The 22,894-nt window shown below is 35.0% G+C and overlaps 1 protein-coding gene across 11 annotated transcripts in view; it reads left to right on the top strand.

Annotated features, from left to right (window-relative positions):
• LOC145686670 (uncharacterized) overlaps nucleotides 1-22,894 on the top strand; it is a 165,190-nt gene that overhangs the window by 14,055 nt on the left and 128,241 nt on the right. For 9 of the 11 annotated variants that reach the window (XM_081760180.1, XM_081760170.1, XM_081760177.1 and 6 more), the window contains exons 4-5: nucleotides 9,017-9,416; nucleotides 10,910-11,182. In XM_081760180.1, the coding sequence (XP_081616306.1) occupies nucleotides 9,017-9,416; nucleotides 10,910-11,182 (673 nt within the window). The remainder of the gene's footprint in view (nucleotides 1-9,016; nucleotides 9,417-10,909; nucleotides 11,183-22,894) is intronic. The other 2 variants (XM_081760172.1, XM_081760173.1) reach the window with 2 other exon arrangements.

The following is a 22,894-nucleotide window of genomic DNA, read 5'->3' as shown; positions in this document are numbered from 1 at the left end:
CGACGTTTGAGGTTGTGGGATCTAAATTTGAGTACTTCAGGCAAATCAATGGTAGTATACCACTCAGCATTATTTGTTCTGCGATTCTCCAAGGCAGTAGTAGAGATGTGTCTAGATTTTCTGGAGTGTGATGCAATCAAGACTACTCCCTACAAGGCTGGGGTCGTACTCTGTCACGTGATCTGTGACGTTGAGTGGCAACAAGAGGCAAGCTAGGGAACCCGCAGAGCTTGCGCAAGACATTTCCCGCGCCTATTGAAATACGAAGATTTTACCACCTTGTAAATTCTATGGTAAGATAATAGCACAAAAATTTTGGATGAAAGAAGCGAAATAGGAAAAAAAAAATATATATAAATAATTTCCTAGTTTGGAGTACGTTAACTTTACAATATTCGCCCAGATCACCACATTTAGTTACATTTTTATTATTATAAACAAGATGCAAAATACTGGGGACGGGGATCACTTCCTTCTTTCAGCTATCTAAGCAATTCTGTTTGTATCTTGGCGACAGCGACGTAGCCATGGGATAGTCCATGAGGTGTAGATTCCCTCGAAAATTAAGACCAAACGGAAAAATGCTACCTATAAATAGCATTTTTCACACTAACTTTAGAAGTTGTAACCGTCTATTCCCCCTGACACACACGCAAACACCGAAATGAAGTAATTAACGGCATGAATGTCAAACGAGTAAATGAGAAGTAATTAACATATCTCTAAAATAATAATAATAATAATAACAATAATAATAATAATAATAATATTATTATTATTATTATTATTATTATTATTATTATTATTATTATTATTATTATTATTATTATTATTATTATTATTATTATTATTATGCGTAAGAAATTTGAATCGACTTGCTATATTAAAAATGTATAAAAGTAAAAACTATTCTACCAAAAGACTTTTTTTTTTTTTTTTTTTTTTTTGCGAGAAATATAAATTGAAGAACTTACCCTCTCCTTCGATGCTATATCGATACGTTAAGCTTCATTGTGTGACTACTTCACTAACTTTTTTTTTTTTTGTTTTGTTTGTTGAGCGTGGCTTGGTGAACTAACATTGTTTATATGCCTAATTCTAATAATAGTTCTTAATCTTATAAATCTTTCTATTACACTAAGAGGCACATGTGGTATCTTGCGCGATATCAATTCGGATAGGGTTTTCACAACTTTTGCTTTTTGTCGAAATGATGTTGAACCATGAAACTTCAAAAAATTTCTGTTCATGAACAGCATATCTTCATAGAATTTATTCGATGGGTGTACAAGACTACCTCTAGAGAGAAACTACAACCACGAAACTTTTTCATCTATTATTTTCTTATCCTCTCAGCATAATTCTGGATATTTTTTACCTTCTTTGAAAGCTATATACAACAAACCTTCGTATATGTTCTCATCACTATTTTCCTCCAGCGTTTCGTGTACAGAGTTCCTATGAAGCCTTTCATGTTCAATTAGATAATTACTACTTGAACATTCACCAGTTTTATGTTCGAGATTCTCAACTATACTCTATGATTCTTTCAATAGTGATACATAAAACTCGAAGGAAACATACGGCTTGTCACTGTCTTCACTCACATTCAAATTTGAACTTACAGCGGAAACATTGCGACTTAAAATTAGTTTTCTTAATCGATACTTAACTTCAACTGGTGTAGGATGATCATACTGTCCACCAGCAAAGCGCAGCTGCGAAAAGAGATTCTCTAAGCAGTCCTGGTTACGTCTACTCGTTAATATATATATTGTATACCATATTTACTTTTAACATATTCGAATAAGATATTAAAGGTTTAATAGATATTGCAATACCTTGCTAAAATGGCAAAATATTTTTGCTTCCTACTTTTCTTATACCTAAAGTAAGATTTAGCATTTGTGACAAAGTACTTAATTGGGATTGAATAGAATTCCCAAAAGCACTTCTTAAGGGGTTTCTAAAATCGAAAGATAGGCGCGAATTAAAAACATCAAAAAATTTATCTATAGCCAAAATGAAGTTCAAATGTTTCTTCCTTTGGATATACATACCGCACTGCCTTTGCAACACTTTCCGAAAAAAGTTCTGTTGCATATTTCACGCATTGTCTGTCTGTTCCATGGACGTTAGTATGAATGTCACGAAGCTTGGGACTTATTTTAATTTCATTACAGTCATATTTCGAAAGATCTACTAATGGGAATTTTGAAATTCTCTCTCCTGATGGCTATTACATATCCTTCATCTAAGAAATTATTCCTTAATAACTTAATCATGTGAGGAATATCGGCAAAAAAGAATATATTTCTTTCGGTGTCGAAAGAATTGCGATATGACGTGCTACTCATTCTTATCCCTAACTCTTTCCAAAGACGCCTATTTGATCCTCCAAGATCTGATACTGGAGCACCACAGGATACGGTATTTCTTCTAGAGCTAGGGCAATTGTGTCAAATAATGTTTTTGTAAACTTAATATCAAAATCAAAATATATTGGTTGTTTCCATTTACCCACTAATACTCGAACCATCACCACTATCACCTGTTTAGAAGGTTCATATACAGTATCAATCCGTTTGTCATAACAAGCTTTTTGGAGAATATTCATTTTATCAAACGAGATCACACACAATTTTTCTGAAAGAGATAGACTTTCACTTTTGGCCTTCAATGTGCATATGACTTGCTTCAGAAGACCTGGTACACATTTTATTGAACGAAACCAACGGCGAATGGTACTTACACTCGGCAGTGGAAAATGGCACTTTTCGCGCAAGAACATGTATGTTTTCTTTGACAAAGTCCAAAGAAACAAACACATTGTCGTATTTTCTTGTTGCCACTTAGTTCTCGTTTTCTGATTGAGTATACAATCAATTTGGCTATGAGTGAATGACGTTTGTAAAATTCTTCGAACTTCACTCGCTACGAATCTGCACTGCTTACTGGGATTTAATTTTTTACACAAATTCGGAATTTGAGTTTAATAAACTCTGTTGCACCTTTTTTCTTTTTCTAATTGATTCTTTAAATTATTTAGCTGTGCACGTAATTCTTCGTTTTCTTTTACTAAGTTATTTTGGAGAACATTATCATATACAGGGTGCGGAAAAAGTCCCGGAACGTTCCAATATATCGCGAAGTATAGAGATCAGCAAAACAAAAATAACACGTGTTAAATGGTTTTGAAAAAGCTATCCAGTGATACCAAACACAACCCCTTATCCCCAACCACTTCAGGGATGCGAAGGGTAACTTTAAAATTTTAAATGGAAACCCCAATTATTTATTGCATATTTGGATTCTCCAGAAAAAGTTACAGAGATTTGACCCAAAATTGAAAACAGTGCCTTCACGGATCGCACTTGAATCGACACACACACAAAAGGAAAGTAAAACGTTATGAAAATGTGGCACCTCAGTATCATGCTCTCTGACCGTGCGATTAGCGTACTGGATTGTGGAATCAAATGTCGCGAGTTCGATTCCCGCGCAGAGTAACATTTTCATGTGAATTTTTTACACCCTAATAATGAATTCATACATTTTAACTTCGTTAAAAAATAATGTATTTGTCCATATTTATTAATTTGCAAGAAAATACAAATGGCGACAAAAATAGTTTATTTTTGTTGTAAGTAACCCTATTACTAAGAACTACTTCATAAAGCTGTTTGCAAAACAGTTATCGAAATTTGTATTCTATGTAACTTCAAAAGAGTACTAATTGAAGTTAGAACTTGTAGAATTTATTTGTGGAAATAAAAGAGAAAAAAAGTTTGCCTTGAACGGGGACAGAACTCAGAACCTCCGACACCGTAATCCAGTACACTAATCGTATGGCCACAGAGAACGGAACTGACAGTGCACATTTTCATAACGTTTTGCACCACCACCTTTTATTGTGTGTCGATTCAAGCGCTATCTGCGAAGATACTGTTTTTAATTTTGGGTCAAATCACTGTCACTTGTTCTGGAGAATCCAAATATGCAATAAGAAATAGGTGGTTCCCATTTAAAATTTTAAAGTTACCCCAGTATCCTCGAAGGGGTGGGGATAGGGTGTTGCGTTTCGTATCATTGAATAGCTTTTTCAAAACTGTTTAACACGTGTTATTTTTGTTTTGCTGATCTTTATACTTCGCGAGATATTGGACCGTTCCGGGACTTTTTCCGCACTCTGTATATTATCACTCGGTACACTTTTACACTTCTTCTTAGAAGGTGACGGTGATTCTTGTAGTATACTTGCTGTTTGTCGTTTCTTCTCTCTTACTAACTGTCGATCACCTCGTTCTGATTTTTGGGGAGAAAAATTAGACGGTAAACTTATTTTGGGGACTGCATCTTGTTTAAGACGTTTTCTGGGAGGGAGGCCTAATAATTCATGTTTCAAACAAAAATGCATACAACAAATTCTACTGTTTTCGGGCTTAAAACTGTCTTTTCGTTTGCACCTCAGTGTCCACACCGCAGAGACGGCAGAATCCTTTGGAAAACGATGAAAAATAATGTCTTTATTGCAACTTCTGCTGTTGTTCTTACAAGTTGAAACAGCACACTCAGACGGCATTTTCTTTCGATATTAGGCATGCACTCACTCACTCAGCATTAACACATCAATATATGATAATAATGAAATAAATACACACAACAAAACACAGCCCACAATATAGTCACAAAACAAACTAATTTCTAACAGAAACGCTTCTCAAATTCTTCTTTTCAGCCACACATGTTTCCCATTATTTTGTATTTGTGTATGTGTTTGTCCTTTTAGTTGTCGCCATGTGACGTCATAGTTTGACCACTGCTTCTATGGAGAAAAAGAAGGCGTGCTGATCCTAGCCTTATATAGAGCAGTCTTGTGAAGCAATCATTTACTTCACAACACTACGTGAACAAACAACTTTGGTGGGTTTTAACACATCTTCGTACAGTCATACAGCAGATCGTCGTTTAGTTTTGAGTTCATATGAATAGATACAAGTTTCATCACCTGTATGATGATGTACACAAGATTTGACGCTCCTGCTCAGAACCGTTTGAGCATAGTCTTGCACCACATTACACTTTTTTTCTCGAGTAAAATTATTCACGAGAACATAATATTTTCACATACAAATGATCATAAAGAATTATTTGTACTTGTTTTGTGTTGTCAATACGTATGTGCCTGAATTTCACGGTATGTCACATGTCGATCACGCACAATGTCAATGTCCCCTTGCACTATTTGCTGTCGCGACCAGACATAAATTCCTAAAACCAGCCATAAAGGGTTGTTTTGAATGGGAACTCCAGCATAAACGTAGCACGCACTCGATTAACGCATTGTTGTTGCCTTAAATCATAAAAAAAATCATTCAACGAGAATGCTGTCTGGTCAAATCCATTTATTTTTTTCATCAACTTCTTCAATTTGAACTGCTCTTGAGAAACAAAAAGCTGGGAAGCTACTTGTATATTGAACACACATCATACTTCATAAATATAAAATTTCGAACGTATTGCAAGTTCCCCAATACAAATTCCGGAAACTTTGAGTGCAGCGTCCGTATTCTTGTCTTGAATGAATACTTTTCAAACCATATTAAGCCTGCTCTTTCCTTCCATATTTTGATTGTACCAGTTCTTCCTTTCTCATTCCCATTTATGTTCCATTTCATTTCATAGAAGTGAGAAAATACCTTGGCATAAACCAAGGTTCTTGACAGAGCTTCAAATTAGTATGATTATGAAACTAACCTAAGAATAACGATTCGCAGAATCATATTAATGTAGGCATGCAATTATGATCTCGTGAGTTAGCCACTTATATAAGGTAGATTTGATTTAGGAGGTCCCGGGTTCGATTTCTGGTGAGGACACTCGGTCGAATAGGTGTAACAGCTTTTTCTGGCCAGCCATTCTTAAGTGAAGTTTTCCTGAATTTTCCTCATTCACACCAGGCAAATGCTGGGATAGTACCTAGCATACAGGTCCTAGGCCGTTTCTTTCTTCCCCGGATATGTGCTCACCAAGGAACACTCTGCTTCACACGTAACAGGCTTACGGCTATAGATGCCAGTAATGCTCTGAAGTATATGTAAATAAATTCAAATAATATATTTTAGATCAATAAAAAATGTGCTGTAATAATAGCATATAAATGTATCATTCCAGAAATATCTTGTCAACTAAGCAAGCGGCTAAACTTAACGGATTTTAGTGTGTGTATAGTACGTTGCGTGTAGAAGTGGCATTTCAAACTAGATAATCGTTCAGTCCTAATTCAACATAATTTTTGTTCTCTAGATTTCCCTAGTCTCTTAATAACCAGACAGAAATGCTTGTGCAAAAATTCTTTTTTAAATGGTCATAAAACACAATAGTATCCTTCTTGCATAAGTTTCATAAATATAATTGTTAAGAAATCAGACTGTGATATTTTTCCTTTTTTTGTCTCCAAAAATAAGGATTTCTTGTTTTCTCAAAATTGTAGAAAATATTGCAAGTTTTTCATAAAATATGTAAATAACGATAGAATAGAGATCTAAAATGAAATTTTTTGCAACTGTATGTATCATTAAATGATACGTATTATGAATTATACAATTTCAAGTGCACACTTACGTTTGTTTCGTTACTATTTAAAGTGATTTTACTATTAGAGTTTCTGTATTATCTGAAATGTTAAAAGTAGGTACAGTAAACATGATAATAAAGTTTTGTAAGGAATAAGAGTTCTCTACTTTTTGGAAAATAATGTTATTACAGTGAAACTTATGTATATTGGCCACCATCGGTTCCATTGAAAAGTGGTCAACTTACAGAAAATAAGTGTGATGGTGCATTTTTAGAATAGGATTTCTACTATTACTTGACTAAAATTTTAATAAGCAATGGCACGACAGCTACGTTTAAATAATGTGTATAGAGTAATCATAAAAATGTACAGTACTAGAAAAATTACGAATTTTATGGTGGTTCATTCTTGACGTATTTCTTTTATTCTTTTTGGCACATATGCACATTCTAATTTTGTTGTTCTTGTATAGTATCGTGTACCTCTTGTTAATGAGCTAAAAGTGTTTCCCTCGAGTAAAAGATGTTTTGAGAAAATCTTAAGGGAATTCTTATCTCAAAACCTCCGCTACCTTTCGACAAGTCGTCAAGTGTTAATACTTGACAATTGAGATTTTTAGCTTTAACCTTAAGAATTTTCCGGAATTACTAAAGCTCCCCACTGATGAAAGGAGTCGATATAGCTAATGGTTTTACCAAATAGAGAGGGTAAACAAATACGTACAACCATTTCCTGAATTCCAGTATCTGCGAATTCTTATTCACATCTTCCTTCACCACCCTTTTATCAGGGTAGTGTTCTGGCCATTGATGTCCAAGAACAAATCGTAGGATCCATGCTTCTTTGTCTCCTGTCACAAATATAGAACATCTGCCTCTCATATGGGAATACGAGACAGTTAGAAAACATAACAGAACAGTATTTTGCGTGGCTGAGATACTCAGGTAAATTTATCATTATCATCATAGGGTAAATATTGCTTCAATGCGACAAAATTCCAAGATAGACAGGTGGCCAACTTACAGAGTAATAGGTAACGAATGTCTTATGAAAGAATGTAGGTTCAAGACGAAATAGGCCAAGATGAGCAGGTAGCCAACTTAGAGAGGTGGCCAAGTTGACAAGTTTTACTGTACTAGAAAAGAATCTTCCATGTTCTTCAGAGTCAGCATGCAGTTGCCTTTGCTTAGAGGCTACGAAATACGTAAAACTTTTAATATCGTATAATGAAAGTTTTTAGAAAACTTACACATCTGTTGTATATATGTATCTATGTAAACTACGAATTGAGCATACACAAGACACTCTCATTACCCTGTCTTAAAAAGCACATTGATTAAGGATTTATGAAAACAACTACCGGCTCTCTCTGTTCATGATGTGGAGGTGATCTCCTCGTAGGAATTCTTCGTCTCACCTTCTACCGTCTTTCTCTGTCAGATGGAGTCGGTTACAAAGAATTTATTTTAACTTTGTCTAGTACAGAATAATTTATTATCCAACATTGAACATCTGTATTTTATTATTAGAAATAATAATAAAAAAAAAAACTGATGGAACAGTATAAGAAATTAATGCAATTTAGATAATAACACAAATAGAAAATATGGTACAATTCCCAGCAAAAAACCTGCAATATGAGCATGTAAGTTTATTGTGAAGTTACACCTAACAGCACAGGGAATCAACATAACGTCTAAGTGGCACAAATCACGCCAGGAGAAACCTCGGCGTCCTCCCCTGCACACTTATTTTGGAGCAAAAGACTTTGTCGCTTCACAATAAATTTACATTCTCATGTTGCAGATTTTTTGCTGCGGACTGTACCATACAGGAGGTTACTTATTTTTAGAGTTGTTTTTTTCTTTCACAGCTCTGTAACTTTTCACATGCTACATAATTCTTTCATTTGTGAACAGAAAACAGAAGCATTCTGAGGGATATGGTGGCTCAGTGATAGACCGTTCACCTTTGGTGCATGGGGTGCTTGGTTCGATCCCAGCTCGCGCCAAGTAAACTTTGTGGTGGACAGACACCGTGTGCGTGGGTTTTCTTGGGGTTCTCCCGTTTCTTTCCACTTTATTCATTCCACCATTTCATTCATTTCTCATCACCGTCTCTTTTAGCATAGCCAGTATAACCGTGGTATGTAAAATTTAAGATTTCATTTCATTTTTAGAAGCACTCCATTAGCTGTAATTTATTAATAGGCTGTAGCTAATTATTACTTCCATTGCATCCCGCAAGTAAACGAGCGGATGGTTGTCATCAGTTCTTTAGAAGGTATTCTTATTCTCTTGTCTGCCTTCTTTGATTTCATTTTACATAAACAAAACGTTTTCATAACGATTGTCTGAATTTTTCTGTGATAAAGTTCTTATTTTGTAATGATGTATTTAAAGATCTGAGAGGTTTCTAATTTTTGTTGTTTGTTTCCAGCAGCAGTCTTCATCAAAACTAACGCGAACCGCCACTGCTCACTCTTCCTCCGCTTCACAACAAATTGCCGTTGATTCCCCAGTACAACCAGCACATGGGTCTTCAGGTACAAAGACATTGGATCCCAAACGAATTAATACGAGAACCAGTTCAAAACAATTACAGTCTGCCGAAACGAGCCACTCAGCTTCTGAAACAGTCATTCTTGCTGCTGAACCAATAGACAGAGAAGCAATTGAGAACGTAATAATTAAACCAGAGCCAATATTCAGTGAAGAGACAGAGGAAACTGTAGCGAATCAGTTCGAATCAGGAGAGAGGAATTCTGTAATCGTCGGTTCCACTACTTCAGATCCTCTTGGTCAGTATGTTACAGCTGATAATACAGTGTTTGTACAAGGTACTGGATTTATTTGTTTCTGTTCTCTCTTTGTGCTAATATTTCGTGTATTTTCACATAAGTATGTCCAAGACTAGAAAATCATTCAGAATTTTACTTCGCTTTAGTATATATATGTATTTGCAGAACTGTTATTAAAATAAATTTTAGTATTTACTCTACATAACTTTTGTACGTATCGAGTGGAAAAGCATCGAACTGTGGATGAAAATACAGAAATTAATAAACGTGGGATTCGAGACGTTGAATACGCACTACTAAGTTAAAAGTTTGAAATACATCTCTACTCACAAAGGTACGCATTCCATTGCAAACGGATTGGAGACTCGGTGCGCTGATGAGACACTCTCATAATAAAGTACAGGTTTGTAGCATTCTATACACACCCTTCAATAACTGGCGAAAAAAATGATCAACCAATGCCTGAAAATCACATGAGTTGTCAATCCGATGATGCAGTATAAGAACATTCGAAACAACATATCGATGTTTATTTAATTCGTTTAATCAAATTCCTTCTAATTTTAAACAGCCTTTTCTATATTATATTTTACACTAGACATTTTCCTTAAGTATCATCATTATTATTATTTTTTAATATTCGCTATACATCCGTAATCATCGAATATCTTTCATTACATTAAAGTAATTCATATTTCATTATATTAATTAACATTTGATTCCTAGGGGCTGTTTCCGATACGAACATTAAACATTCTATATACTCACAATTAAACATCATAAATTATTGTTTCTTACCTATCTTCTTAACTGCATATCAGACAAGAATATTAATTTGATATGTCGATCCGAGGCTTTGATTAATTTACAGCCGCATGTTTAATCTAAATTACTAATCACAAAACACAAACTTATGTTTCCGTAAACGTATCAAACCATTTATGAAGTCATTTCGGTTATTTACTCATATCGATTAGAAAAGGGTTTCGTTCGGTTATTTACTCATATCGATTAGAAAAGGGTTTCGTAGATTTTAATTTTAAGATCATATGATACGGATTAAGTTCCAGTTTTTAGCATCCTGTGGTAAAGATCGAAACCCGAGTTGCCACTTTTCAAATATCTTGTAATGCGCTAGGTTCAAGTTCAGTTTAGTGGCGCATTACTGGTTTATTTCGCACTTTAGTTGATTTGTGTATAAACATACGTTGTGCTGGCAAAATTCATTATGCCGATAACTTATCAGGAGGGAACAGATAAGATTTGTACGTATTCGTCATATTAATCAAGAAGAAAGTTCACATTAGTCATTTCTCAAAAGATACTTAGCTTTTCTAATTGGATATATTCGATAAGACACAACTTTCACTCATTCATAGTCCGGTAACTGATAATTAAGCACTTCTTAGCAAATTATAACCTTTTTCCTTGTTTCTATTCGTGCAAAGTGTATTGGTGGTCCCGACACACACTGTATAAGATGATGCACTTAGCCAATAACGTATACATATTGATTTATTTATTATTAACAGGTACTCCATTGGATTCGCAAATCATTATGGAGAGCAGATATAATTTAGGAAGCGATCTTCAAACTGTGCATCCACTAGAGCGTGTAGAAGTAAGCTGGATTCCAAAAGGAGAACCAAATAATACCAATGCCGGAACGGAATTACAAATTCCTGGTGTTGAGAATTCTCATAGAAGCAAAAGAACTACGAGAAGGAAGACTGGAGTTTTGTATGTGGAAGAAGCATCAGATCAGGATGGTGAATTTACTTCGAACAAACGGAAAAGTAGAAGAGGTATTCAAATCTTTAAAATGTGTGTATCAGGTTAAACGAAACGTTGGACGTTTTCATAAATCCAAGCAAATACGTTCTTTTGCTTTCAGAATTTAAACATTGTTACGAAGCAATGATGCTGAAAATTTTATGCGAAATTAGATTAAAGAAAATAAGGTAATAGAATGGAAAGGATAAAATAGGAAGGAAACGTGAAATAAAGAGTAGAAAACACAGAGAAAGATTTATAAGTAGAGAATGAGTAATAAAAGTTAAAATTATACAGGGTGATTTTTTTAAAAAAAACTCTCTGTTTTCATTTGGATATAGAATTTCTAACTGAAGTCCGATTTCCATGTGGTTTGTGACGAATGATCAAGGAAGGATGGGAGATTTATGGGACTATGTTTAACTGTTTAAAATCATTCGGGGTAATATAGACCACGCCTCAAGAAAAATAGCAAATTTTCGACAGTGTACCGTAGAAGTGGAATTAGGTATTGAAGCGAAATTGCGGAATACGAATTAAGTGTTAGTGGTAATACCTATAAATCATATGTTGAATAGCTATAGCCGGTTTCTTCCGACAAACGACGGAGAGGTTTCTTGGGCGACCTAAGGAGTCGATAACTGACATCTTCCATAGCACCCGCATGAGGGATTAGATACTTCCATGTCTCATCCAAAACCGATCCTTTTTCTTCCAATTTATTCACTAGCGACCATATGTTCCTGTCTGGGGCAAAAATTTGTTTCTAAATGCGCTTTGCGTAGCAACAACAGATTCCGTTCTCCAAAACTTTTAACGATAAACTCATGTTACTCCAAAGAGTACACTATTCTCACTGTGTCCTGATCATACTCACAGAGTAGCACAGAACTGTACAACATAATTTCCAATACAACGGCTGAGTTTCCTATTTCTTATTGACCTTGACGAGGTTACATTCTAACGAAGAAAACTCAAATCTCCACACCGCACCGCACCTCATTCCAATTGTAAGGTACACTGGCTAATATTTGCTGTTTTCGTTGGTGCATGGCCGATATTGCTCCAGATGAATTTAAACAAGTAAACATAGTTCCATAAATCTCCCATCCTTCCTTGATCATTTGCCACAAACCGCATGAAAATCGGACTTCAGTTAGTAATTCTAGACCAAAATGAAATCCGTGAGTTTTTTAAAAAAATCACCCTGTTCTTACTTAAGCATGTAAATGGAAAACGGCAATTCGACGCTACATTTTAATGAATAAGCGTCATCTTTATGCGTGTTTTGTATAAGGGAACTTACTTGTAGAACTACATACTTTTATCAGTTTATATATATCCAACAACTATGTCGTATGAAGTCACTTGTAAAAAAAAAAAATGCCTCTTATTGAGTGTTGTTCTTGTACAAAGCGGAACAATTTTCTTGATACGCATTTGTAACTTTTAAATTAATAGCCAAAAAATCTCTGAAATTTTGTGCTGTTCAAATATCGGCAGTGCGACATTATTTAGCATTCTCTGTGATACCACCAGGTTAACAGTGTTCTCAACCCAACATGGTTATAGTTTTTCAAATGGCACTATGCCAGGTTATTACATATTTTAACTGTATATATTAAGTGAAGATTTATACGAATGTCATATTTATTATTTGTGTTTCAAACTAAGGACAGTACATTATCACAAACATCCAAATGTTGGAGGTCTCTACAACAGTAATAACTCAAGTGAGACGTACAGGGCAATGGACATTCAAATTACCTTAGTGTCGAATACTATGCTCATCATATTACGATTTGGAATGAATACGAACTGAGTTACAGGAGATTGAAAATTTGATTTTTGTCAAAAGCTGCTCGAAAAACTACTTACCAGGGTTGGCAAAAACGATGGTTTTTATTGAAAAAACCAAAAAACCAGTTTTTTTGGTTTAAATAATTTGCTCTATGTATTTATATCACATATGGACAGAAATAAGTTTGTTTCGCCTTGGTGTTACTATGCAACAACCGGGTTATGCTGGAAGGGGTCACATAAGCTTAAAGCGGAATCCAAACCGCTTCTCTGCTTACATCCAAGAGAAATTCTCCTCCACTTGAACTCGAAACCGGGACTAATTGGTCACAAGTGCGATACGTTTGCCGATTCACTCACGAATGACTCCTGATAAAAATACATTGTACCGATCGTTACATATTTGTTAATATAATTGTCTAATTATCAAGAGTCATTTCAGAAGAACAAAAAGATAAACAGTTGCACAAGTGAAACCATTGTACAGAATTACATACGGACAACTTCAAAATATTGCAGAGTACAGAAGAACTAGTTCAGTCCAAGTTAGTTCACTACGACTTTTATTAGTCCAAGTTAAAGAAATAAAACGACTTAATTTGCATATTAGTAAGAGAAGTGAATAAAGATGCGAATTATTTGAGTACATTTTGGCTCTGAAACATTTATACATAAATAGATGCCAAAGATACTTCTGATTTCAATAAATGCCTCTCGTCGGGTTTGTATGACCCCTCCCCCCCCAAAAAAAAGTACGGCGTTTCAATGTATTTTATCAATAGTAAACTAAACATTATTAAAACGAAACAATATTCAGATTTTTTCTTTGATTGCAGCAGTTGCATTAACAATAATAACAAAGTATTTAAAAAATCACAAAAGGAACATTCATAAACTTACATATTTATATATATAAAGTTTCTTTTGTAGTATAATCTCTTGGAGTAATGAATGGGGAATTTAGGTCTGAATATAATACAATATTATACGGGAATGAAACGTGATAACCCACAAATGTGTGTTCATCAGGATTGTATGTACACTTACACTTTTACGAACATAATTCGTTTTTTGGTTTAAACCAGTTGTTTTTTTAAAAAAAAAATCCAGCTGGTTTAAACCATGGTTTAACCCACCTTGGTTTTTTTTAAAAAAACTAGTTGGTTTAAACCAGCTAACCGTGCTACTTACACTAGTATATCATCCAATTAAAAGATAATTTTCAGAAATGTGAAGATCATAATGCAATTTACAGCAATTTATCTCAAACGATTATGGTAAAAGCTGGTAAAGTTTGCAACAGTGCTTAAAATTGCATAATTCTTAGAACTTCTTGTGCTTACAACTATCAAAAGATATTGTTGTACTGTTATAAAGACAAAGTAAATCAAAAATTGTTTTAAAAATTCCCACAAACAACCCATTTTAAACAATATATCAAATTTTCTAATCTTTCAATTTTTTTAATATCTTGTGAATGATTTGAGATAGTAAATTGCTGGAAACGGCATTATGATCTTTATGTCTATTAGAAACTATTTGCGTAACTGGTTGTGATACTTATCAGACACGTTTTCGAAATCGAGTCGTTTGAAAAAAGTCAAATATTCAGTTCCTTGCAACTTTGTTTTTACTTGTTGAAATATTTCATATGGTGGCCGTAGTATTCGACGCCAAGGTATTTCAGATGTGCATTATCCCGTCCGTCTCAGTTGGGTAATTACTATTGTAGGACTGTAAAATGTGGTTGTTTTTCGGTGTTTGTGATACTGTAGCATCCTTATTTTGTAACAGTGCTTGACACTAACACTGAGTGGTATTGTGAGTTCGCGTTTTGGATGTAATTTAAAGAAAATGTAATTTTATGTTCGGTTTGCAACACTGGCAACCTGGGTGTTGAATCCGAGTATATCCAATAATGTCCGCCTCACGATATTTTCGTGATACGGAATTTCAGTATTTTATACAAAAATTACAAGGGCGTATCAAGGTATGTAGTCCACCTTGTATAACCTTTAATCCTACGAACCGACAAAAAGTAATGTTATATCTGTACATCAACCTTAATGAAATCACTTCACTGCAAAATAAAATGCTAATTTACAATTTCAAGTTTTACCTCCCAAGAAATGCTACATTTTCAGATTCCAACACAATGTGGTTTGTTATATTAAACTTGAATCGAGGGCCGATGCCCATAACCACTCTAACAAATAATAGTAAATGCAGTCGTAAAATGAAATTAAATCTTTGAGTTTTACGTCCCACGATTATGCCGGTTAAGCTAAAGGAGACAGTGATGATGAGTAATGAATGAAATGGTGGAATGAAGAAAGTGGGAGGAAACGGGAGAACCTCGAGAAAACCCACGCATACGGTATTTGTCCACCACAAAGTTCACTTGGCGGGGGCTGAGATCAAACCCGGGACCCCTAGCACCAGAGGTGAACGCTCTACCACTGAGCCACCGCGGCCCCATAAATGCAGTGGTGTATCTTACATACACAATAATCGGAACGAAAAAGAATCACTCTAGAAAAAATCTTAATTACACATAAGGGTCAGTCCATGTCAATTCATCCAGGTCATGAAACCCATAGTCTCAGAATGGCATGAAGATTTTTCTGTTTACTCTACTTGCCATCCTTATTGATCACACCAAATTTTAATTTGATATCTTATATACTTTTTTAGTTAAAAATTTTTTTAGTTTGGTAAAATATACGTTTTTGTTGTTGCCGAGGGTTAAAGAGATTACGACATTGATATACTAAAAAGATCATAACTTTGTTAATTCTCATCATATCACAATGATTTTTTCACTAAAATGATCACAATAAGATACAGAATAAGGTAAAAATACATTCAGCTACTTGTACTTGAATTGTTGTAGTGAATATTAGCTCAAAACTGGATATTACGATTTTTTTAAAGAAAAAACATAAAATTTTAAAATACAGTAAAAACTTAAAGGCACTACATAAACCAATGTATTTTATATGTATTTATAAGCCTAAAGGCATGAGCTAATGTGTTCTGAAAGAAAAACTGTGGGTTTTTAACTGCAAATATTTTTAAACCATTTATCTTTAGAGTACGGCCAGGTATTTTAAGAAAATCGTTGACCTTCACGTTGGCAGCTCTAGCGTTGTCCCTAATTGTCACAGGGACATGAACCATATCTCGTTACAAAGCTTATGGAACACGGATTCCAACAAGGTAACTTCTGTGCCCCCTTGTTTCCAACCCACAGAAGAAGAAGAAGAAAAAATAGCTTTTTAAAAAAAATATTTTGTCGGACTCTGGCAACACTGTTCATTGTCATACGCAGGAAAAAAAATTCTCGCATACACACCAGACATTGGGTGGAATCATATAAAAAATAAAGGGCCTAGGTACAATAGCTTGCGAGATAAAAATTCGAAACCTCGTATATACTATGGTCAACCTGTATATATTTTACGAAGGAACTGTGGTTTTCCCTCAGGTTGGCAACCCTGGCGACTTCCCTAATTGTCACAGAGACGCGAGTGATACCTCGTTGCAAAGCTTACGGAACACTGGTTCCAATGAGGTAACTTTTGTGCCCCTCCCGGTTCCCAACCCACAAAAGAAGAAGAAAATAGCTATTCACTATGAGTTTAATGAATTATACATATTCATCACATACAACAGATTGAATATAATCAGTGAACGAAAAAAGAATTTACCAAATCATCTTAAAGTCCTGAAGTGGTTTATTTACTATTTACACCATAGGTGTCCTGAAGTGGAATTACAGAAAATGTTTAAATAAAATACTAACAATATTTTATTTCTGTGCTTGCATTTGTTTCAACATCTTGTTGCACTGAAGATTGATTGAACCTATTTCCTTTTTGGAAAAATAATACATTCTTCCGGATGCTTTTGTGACTGGGAGGGGGGGGGGGGGTTACACATGAAATTATGTTACTCATAGGAATCCAGCAAACATCTTCTTTTGGGGCCAGTGAAAAGATGTAGCAGGCCCATGGGGATCCATAAATTTAATTTTAACGTCTCCTTCATCTTCATGTTTTGACAAAACTAATCCAAAATACCACCGGTCATCATAAAGGCATGCAATGTAATTGTGCACACCCACATCAGGCATTTTCACCGAATGATTTACTCCAGAAAAGTTGAATATTGTGCAAAAGTTGTCATCTAAACTTACTCGTTTTGTTGCAGTGGAGTCTTCAGATTTGGGCACAAAGTGATGAAGACTACGTGTTCCAGGTACTGTCCTGGCTTGAATGAAACGCCCTTCTAAGTTTTTTCGTGCCTCTATCAATGTTTTTTTTCTAATCATTGTGAACTTTATATTTTCTATATTTTCCTTGCAAAAATAAAAAAAAAAAAAATAAATAAATAAAAAAAATTCGGAATTATCAATAGCATTACCAGGACTACGTTGGAGACTTGCTTTTGTCACGATGCGCTTGACAGTGCCACCTATACCGTCACAAGGAGACTTCCCATGGCTGGTGGCAAAAAAACACCATGTAGCTTTCAATCCAAAGTCTTTTTCATGAACTCATGTGCTTCGGATTCCACGTTAATCAGTAGGTCCACGTCTCATATAGCCTCGCTGCTGAAAGGGACGCTAAACTGAAATCAACTCAACTCAACTCTTTTTCATGAACCTGAGGGCTGTAGGATTCGCACTCCTCAAGATACCGAACGAAATTGCTACCTAAACTGATATAAGATTCCAACGAACTGTTTTGATTTGTGAAATACTTTGTGAAACGATCTTACTTTCTAAATACATTAAATATATTTTTAATTTATTAAAAACTAAGACAGTTATCGAAAGCGCTTATGAGTAAAAATAATAAAATTATATTTTGGTTATTTGATTTTAAATTTTACTGTAAAAGCTTATGCGCAGTTGTATTAGTACTAGAACATTGATAAATTTACTGCAGCTTAAATAATTTAACATCTTCAGCTTGATTAAAATGTCATAATTTCATTACGCCTTACATGTAAATCATTCAATGAGTTTTTCAGAAAGTAAAATGTGCACTATTTTAACCCTTAGAAGATGCCTGGCTCATCCCTTTCTCTTAGCACCAGTAGGGGGCCGCGGTGGCTCAGTGGTAGAGCGTTCATCTCTGGTGCTTGGAGTCCCGGGTTCGATCCCAGCCCCCACCAAGTGAACTTTGTGGTGGACAAATACCGTGTGCGTGGGTTTTCTTGGGGTTATCCCGTTTCCTCCCACTTTCTTCATTCCACCATTTCATTCATTACTCATCATCACCGTCTCCTTTAGCCTAACGGGCATAACCGTGGGACGTAAAACTCAAAGATTTCATTTCATTTCATTTTTCTTAGCACCAGTACTTCAAACTTCTGTTGCTCGGCTCCTAATGAACCTAGACTGTGCCTCCCCATGCCGAATCCGTAGGAGGAAGTGATTTTTCTTTTATGACAAAAAACAGTGTTGCCAAAGTCCCACAAAAGTCAAAGATGATTTTCATCTTCTTTTGTGGGTTGGGAGCCGGGGGGGGGGGGGGGGGGCACAACAGTTACCTCATTGGAACCAGTGTTCCGTAAGCTTTGCAACGAGGTATCATTCGCGTCTCTGTGACAATTAGGGAAGTCGCCAGGGTTGCCAACCTGAGGGAAAACCACAGTTCCTTCGTAAAATATATACAGGTTGACCATAGTATATACGAGGTTTCGAATTTTTATCTCGCAAGCTATTGTACCTAGGCCCTTTATTTTTTATATGATTCCACCCAATGTCTGGTGTGTATGCGAGAATTTTTTTTCCTGCGTATGACAATGAACAGTGTTGCCAGAGTCCGACAAAATATTTTTTTAAAAAAGCCATTTTTTTCTTCTTCTTCTTCTGTGGGTTGGAAACAAGGGGGCACAGAAGTTACCTTGTTGGAATCCGTGTTCCATAAGCTTTGTAACGAGATATGGTTCATGTCCCTGTGACAATTAGGGACAACGCTAGAGCTGCCAACGTGAAGGTCAACGATTTTCTTAAAATACCTGGCCGTACTCTAAAGATAAATGGTTTAAAAATATTTGCAGTTAAAAACCCACAGTTTTTCTTTCAGAACACATTAGCTCATGCCTTTAGGCTTATAAATACATATAAAATACATTGGTTTATGTAGTGCCTTTAAGTTTTTACTGCATTTTAAAATTTTATGTTTTTTCTTTAAAAAAATCGTAATATCCAGTTTTGAGCTAATATTCACTACAACAATTCAAGTACAAGTAGCTGAATGTATTTTTACCTTATTCTGTATCTTATTGTGATCATTTTAGTGAAAAAATCATTGTGATATGATGAGAATTAACAAAGTTATGATCTTTTTAGTATATCAATGTTGTAATCTCTTTAACCCTCGGCAACAACAAAAACGTATATTTTATCAAACTAAAAAAAAATTTAACTAAAAAAGTATATAAGATATCAAATTAAAATTTGGTGTGATCAATAAGGATGGCAAGTAGAGTAAACAGAAAAATCTTCATGCCATTCTGAGACTATGGGTTTCATTTGATATTTTAGCTGGATGATTTGAAATGGACTGACCCATAATTACCTTTATCTATGTCATCATCTTATTCGTGTTTCCCTTTATATAAAACTATCTTCGTAATAATTTTTCTTTAAACTCTGGTACAATTCTTAATAATGTTAATTCACAATACATTATGTCCTTAAGACATACTCAAATATCTTGTTATGTTTAATCTGTTCTCACAGACTCCCGCCTAGCAACATACAATTACCGGCATCTAATTATTTCGATGACATTTTCCGTCTTACACGTTATCCCAACAAGATTCAAAGGCAATACGCCTCAGTTGAACAGGTGTTCGACCATGAAATATGTTTGATAGCTATTTGATAATGGTTTACGAGAGATTCTTCGCAATTTCACTGTAAATCACAGTTTCTTCCTAACTTCGAGCACTGAAAATGCCCTCGTGCAACTCTCTCTTGCAGCGTACTAAAAGGTATGCCATACAGTTCAGCTGCTGTTCGAATTGCTAAACGTTTTACCACTATAGTAGCATTTTCAAGACACTGAACTGACCCATTTTCCCTTCTTTCGTCTGAGTCCTTTCAAAAGACATCTGAAATATCACGTTAGAATAGTGTTAAAAATTTTGTTGGGTAATACTGGTCCATTTACGAAGCGATCGCCATTATTTGAAGCGCATGATTGGCCCCCATCTAAATTATAACAATTAATTATAAAGGTTTCATTAACAAAATGAAAAGAAAAGATTTATTTTAAAACGGACACAGCAGTGGCTTCGAGAAAAAAAAGTGTCAGCAGTACATTTCTGAATATCAACGTTTCTTACAGTACACATTATTCACTATTGTCAAACAAAGAATTAAACTTAGCCAGTACATCATATTGAGTATTATTAAATATCTATTGAAGACCAGCATCTGTCAAACTTCAGTTACCGTTTATTATTTCGACGTGACTTCCCGGTTTTATCCTATTTTCTCTTAACAGTGCGTATTCATGTCAGTGTCATATTCTTGCAGAATATCCATTACAGTTGGTTTTTAAGAAAAAAATTAATGATTAACTTTATAATCGTTACTATTTTTTAACGATTATCAATTAAAAATTAATTTACGGAAATTTTAGTTGGTTATATTAAAAATTAATACTCGGAAATTTTAATTCTTTATATTAAAAATTAACAAATTTTAACTGATTAATTGAATCATTAATTTTTTAACCTATTAATTACAAGTCTACTTAGAGGAAACTAAATTGGTAAGTAATCAAATATTCGAATACGAAAAATTAGAGAGTTACGATATGAAACTATTTAATGATGGTATTTAAATGATGCATGATACATGAAAAAGGAGTAACTTAAATGCAATCCTTTAATACAGATACAAACTGGCACACTTTTTAAAAAAAAAAAATCGCTCACCTGTAATGTACCCTGGGAGTCCTGAAATAGTCATTATATCCGTAGTTTGATTTCGTCGAGCAGTCCTGTTGCCTTCCAGAGCTAGACATTAATGAAGAGCTCCGATTTCACCTTTTCGAATTTTATTCAGCCTAGTCCTTTTTCCACACACAGCACTAAAATCAACAATAAATTAAGATTTTAGTTATTACTATATATATATATATATATGAAACTCGTGTAAAAATTAACATCTAGGTTGCTTTTATATTGTACTGCTAAGTTTGAAGTTAGTGCTTGTAGTAATCGCAGACATTTCAGTGATTAATTGCTGATTTTATGTTTTGTGTGGAAAAAGGACTATTGTTGAATAAAATATGAAAAATATTCGTGAATATTCTTCATTACTGTCTAGCTTTCGAAGGCAACAGGATTGGTTGCCGAAATTGTACTAGGAATATAACAATTCTTTTAGAATTCTCAGGGCACATTATAGGTAAGTGTTTATTAATTAAAGTGCAAATTTAAATGCTAAGAATTCTAAGCTAATGTATAAATAATTCTCATTAATATTAATGATCCATGATTCTGTTGATTTCAGTTGATTCAAAATAATTGAAAGACAGCCTAGTGAAATCTTAATGTGCGTTACTCATAAACTTATTGACATTATTTTTTTTCCTACCACTATCAGTGTGTTCGAAATTTGAGCGTGCCTTCTCTAAATATTTTATCTCTTCTTCAAATGGTCTTACAAGACAGAACAAAGACGCTCTGAAGAGATTAAATATTAATTTTCAAAACTATCGTCGTCGTCGTCCCCCCCCCCTTTCCTCAGAGCGTGGGAGAAATAAAAAATAATGTTAGAAGTAGCGGTCGGTCATGTTTTAAGTAGCGTCCAAATGTATGACAAAGGAATGTTGGACAAGTCGAAATCTGAGCAAAAGACTTAGAGAAAAGAAAACACCTAAAGACGTAAAAAAATCACTGGTGAGAAACTTGTGTTTATATAAAAACTGCAATGTGAAGTAACGCAGATTGATATATGATAACGAAACTGAAAACAGTATGACGACTTTCAGCCCTTAGGGGACAGGTTCCATCAGCTGGCTTCTAGCACTCACCCCTTTGGGGTGATGTGTGACCAGTACACGGGCTCCCCTGTACTGTTAATGTTGGGTTTCTAGGCTGGAGTTTTCTACTTCTTTCTTTCAAATATTTCCCAACTGTCCTCACGACACTGGGTGGACATGCACACCCTCTGGTGCGTATGAACGTCCACTTATTTGTCTTTCCTGCTTGAGTTTGCTGATCTCACGAGAAGCGATATTCCAGTACGAGTAGGGTATTGACCATGGATGAAGACAGTACGGAGAAAATGAATGAATACGAGAGTTGTTGCATAAATTCTAAGCCTAACCAAGAAATATTAGAAGTAAGCATGTATTGCTTTTCGCATTCGCATATCGCATTCGATTCATAATAGTAAATGAGACCTTGGTTCACTATTATCAACCAGAATCCAAACAAAGTTTCAAGTAGTGGAAACACCTTATCCCCTCCTCCGAAGAAGGCCTAGTCAGTGCCCTCAGCTGGAAAAGTGATAGCTACAGTTTTCTGGAATTCGGAAGGGATAGTGTTGATTGATTATCTTCCAAAGGGGCGAACAGTGACTGGGCAGTAATACGGAGGTTTCTACGACTCGGCGAAGCGTCGTGAGAGACTGACAGTAGGTATGCTTCTCCATCAAAACAATGCCCCTAGCCACTAGTCAGTCATCTCAACGGCAGCAATTTGTGATTGCGGCTACGAATTAGTCCTCCCACCCACCTATCTTTCCAAAGCTCAAAAAGAAGTTGGAAGGTACTCATTTTGACACTGATGATCACTTCATGCATGCTGTAGATGAAATTTTACACGCCTTCGACAAATCATTTTTTTTTTTTTTTTTTTTTTAATCAGAGGCATTAACGCCACTTGAATATCGATGGGAAAAATGTGTT

Source organism: Thermobia domestica, chromosome 5, assembly GCF_964235325.1.
Source record: "Thermobia domestica chromosome 5, izTheDome1.hap1.1, whole genome shotgun sequence".
Classification (NCBI taxonomy): domain Eukaryota; kingdom Metazoa; phylum Arthropoda; class Insecta; order Zygentoma; family Lepismatidae; genus Thermobia; species Thermobia domestica.
Note: the sequence above shows the minus strand (reverse complement) of the source record. Positions and strands in the feature narration are given on the sequence as shown.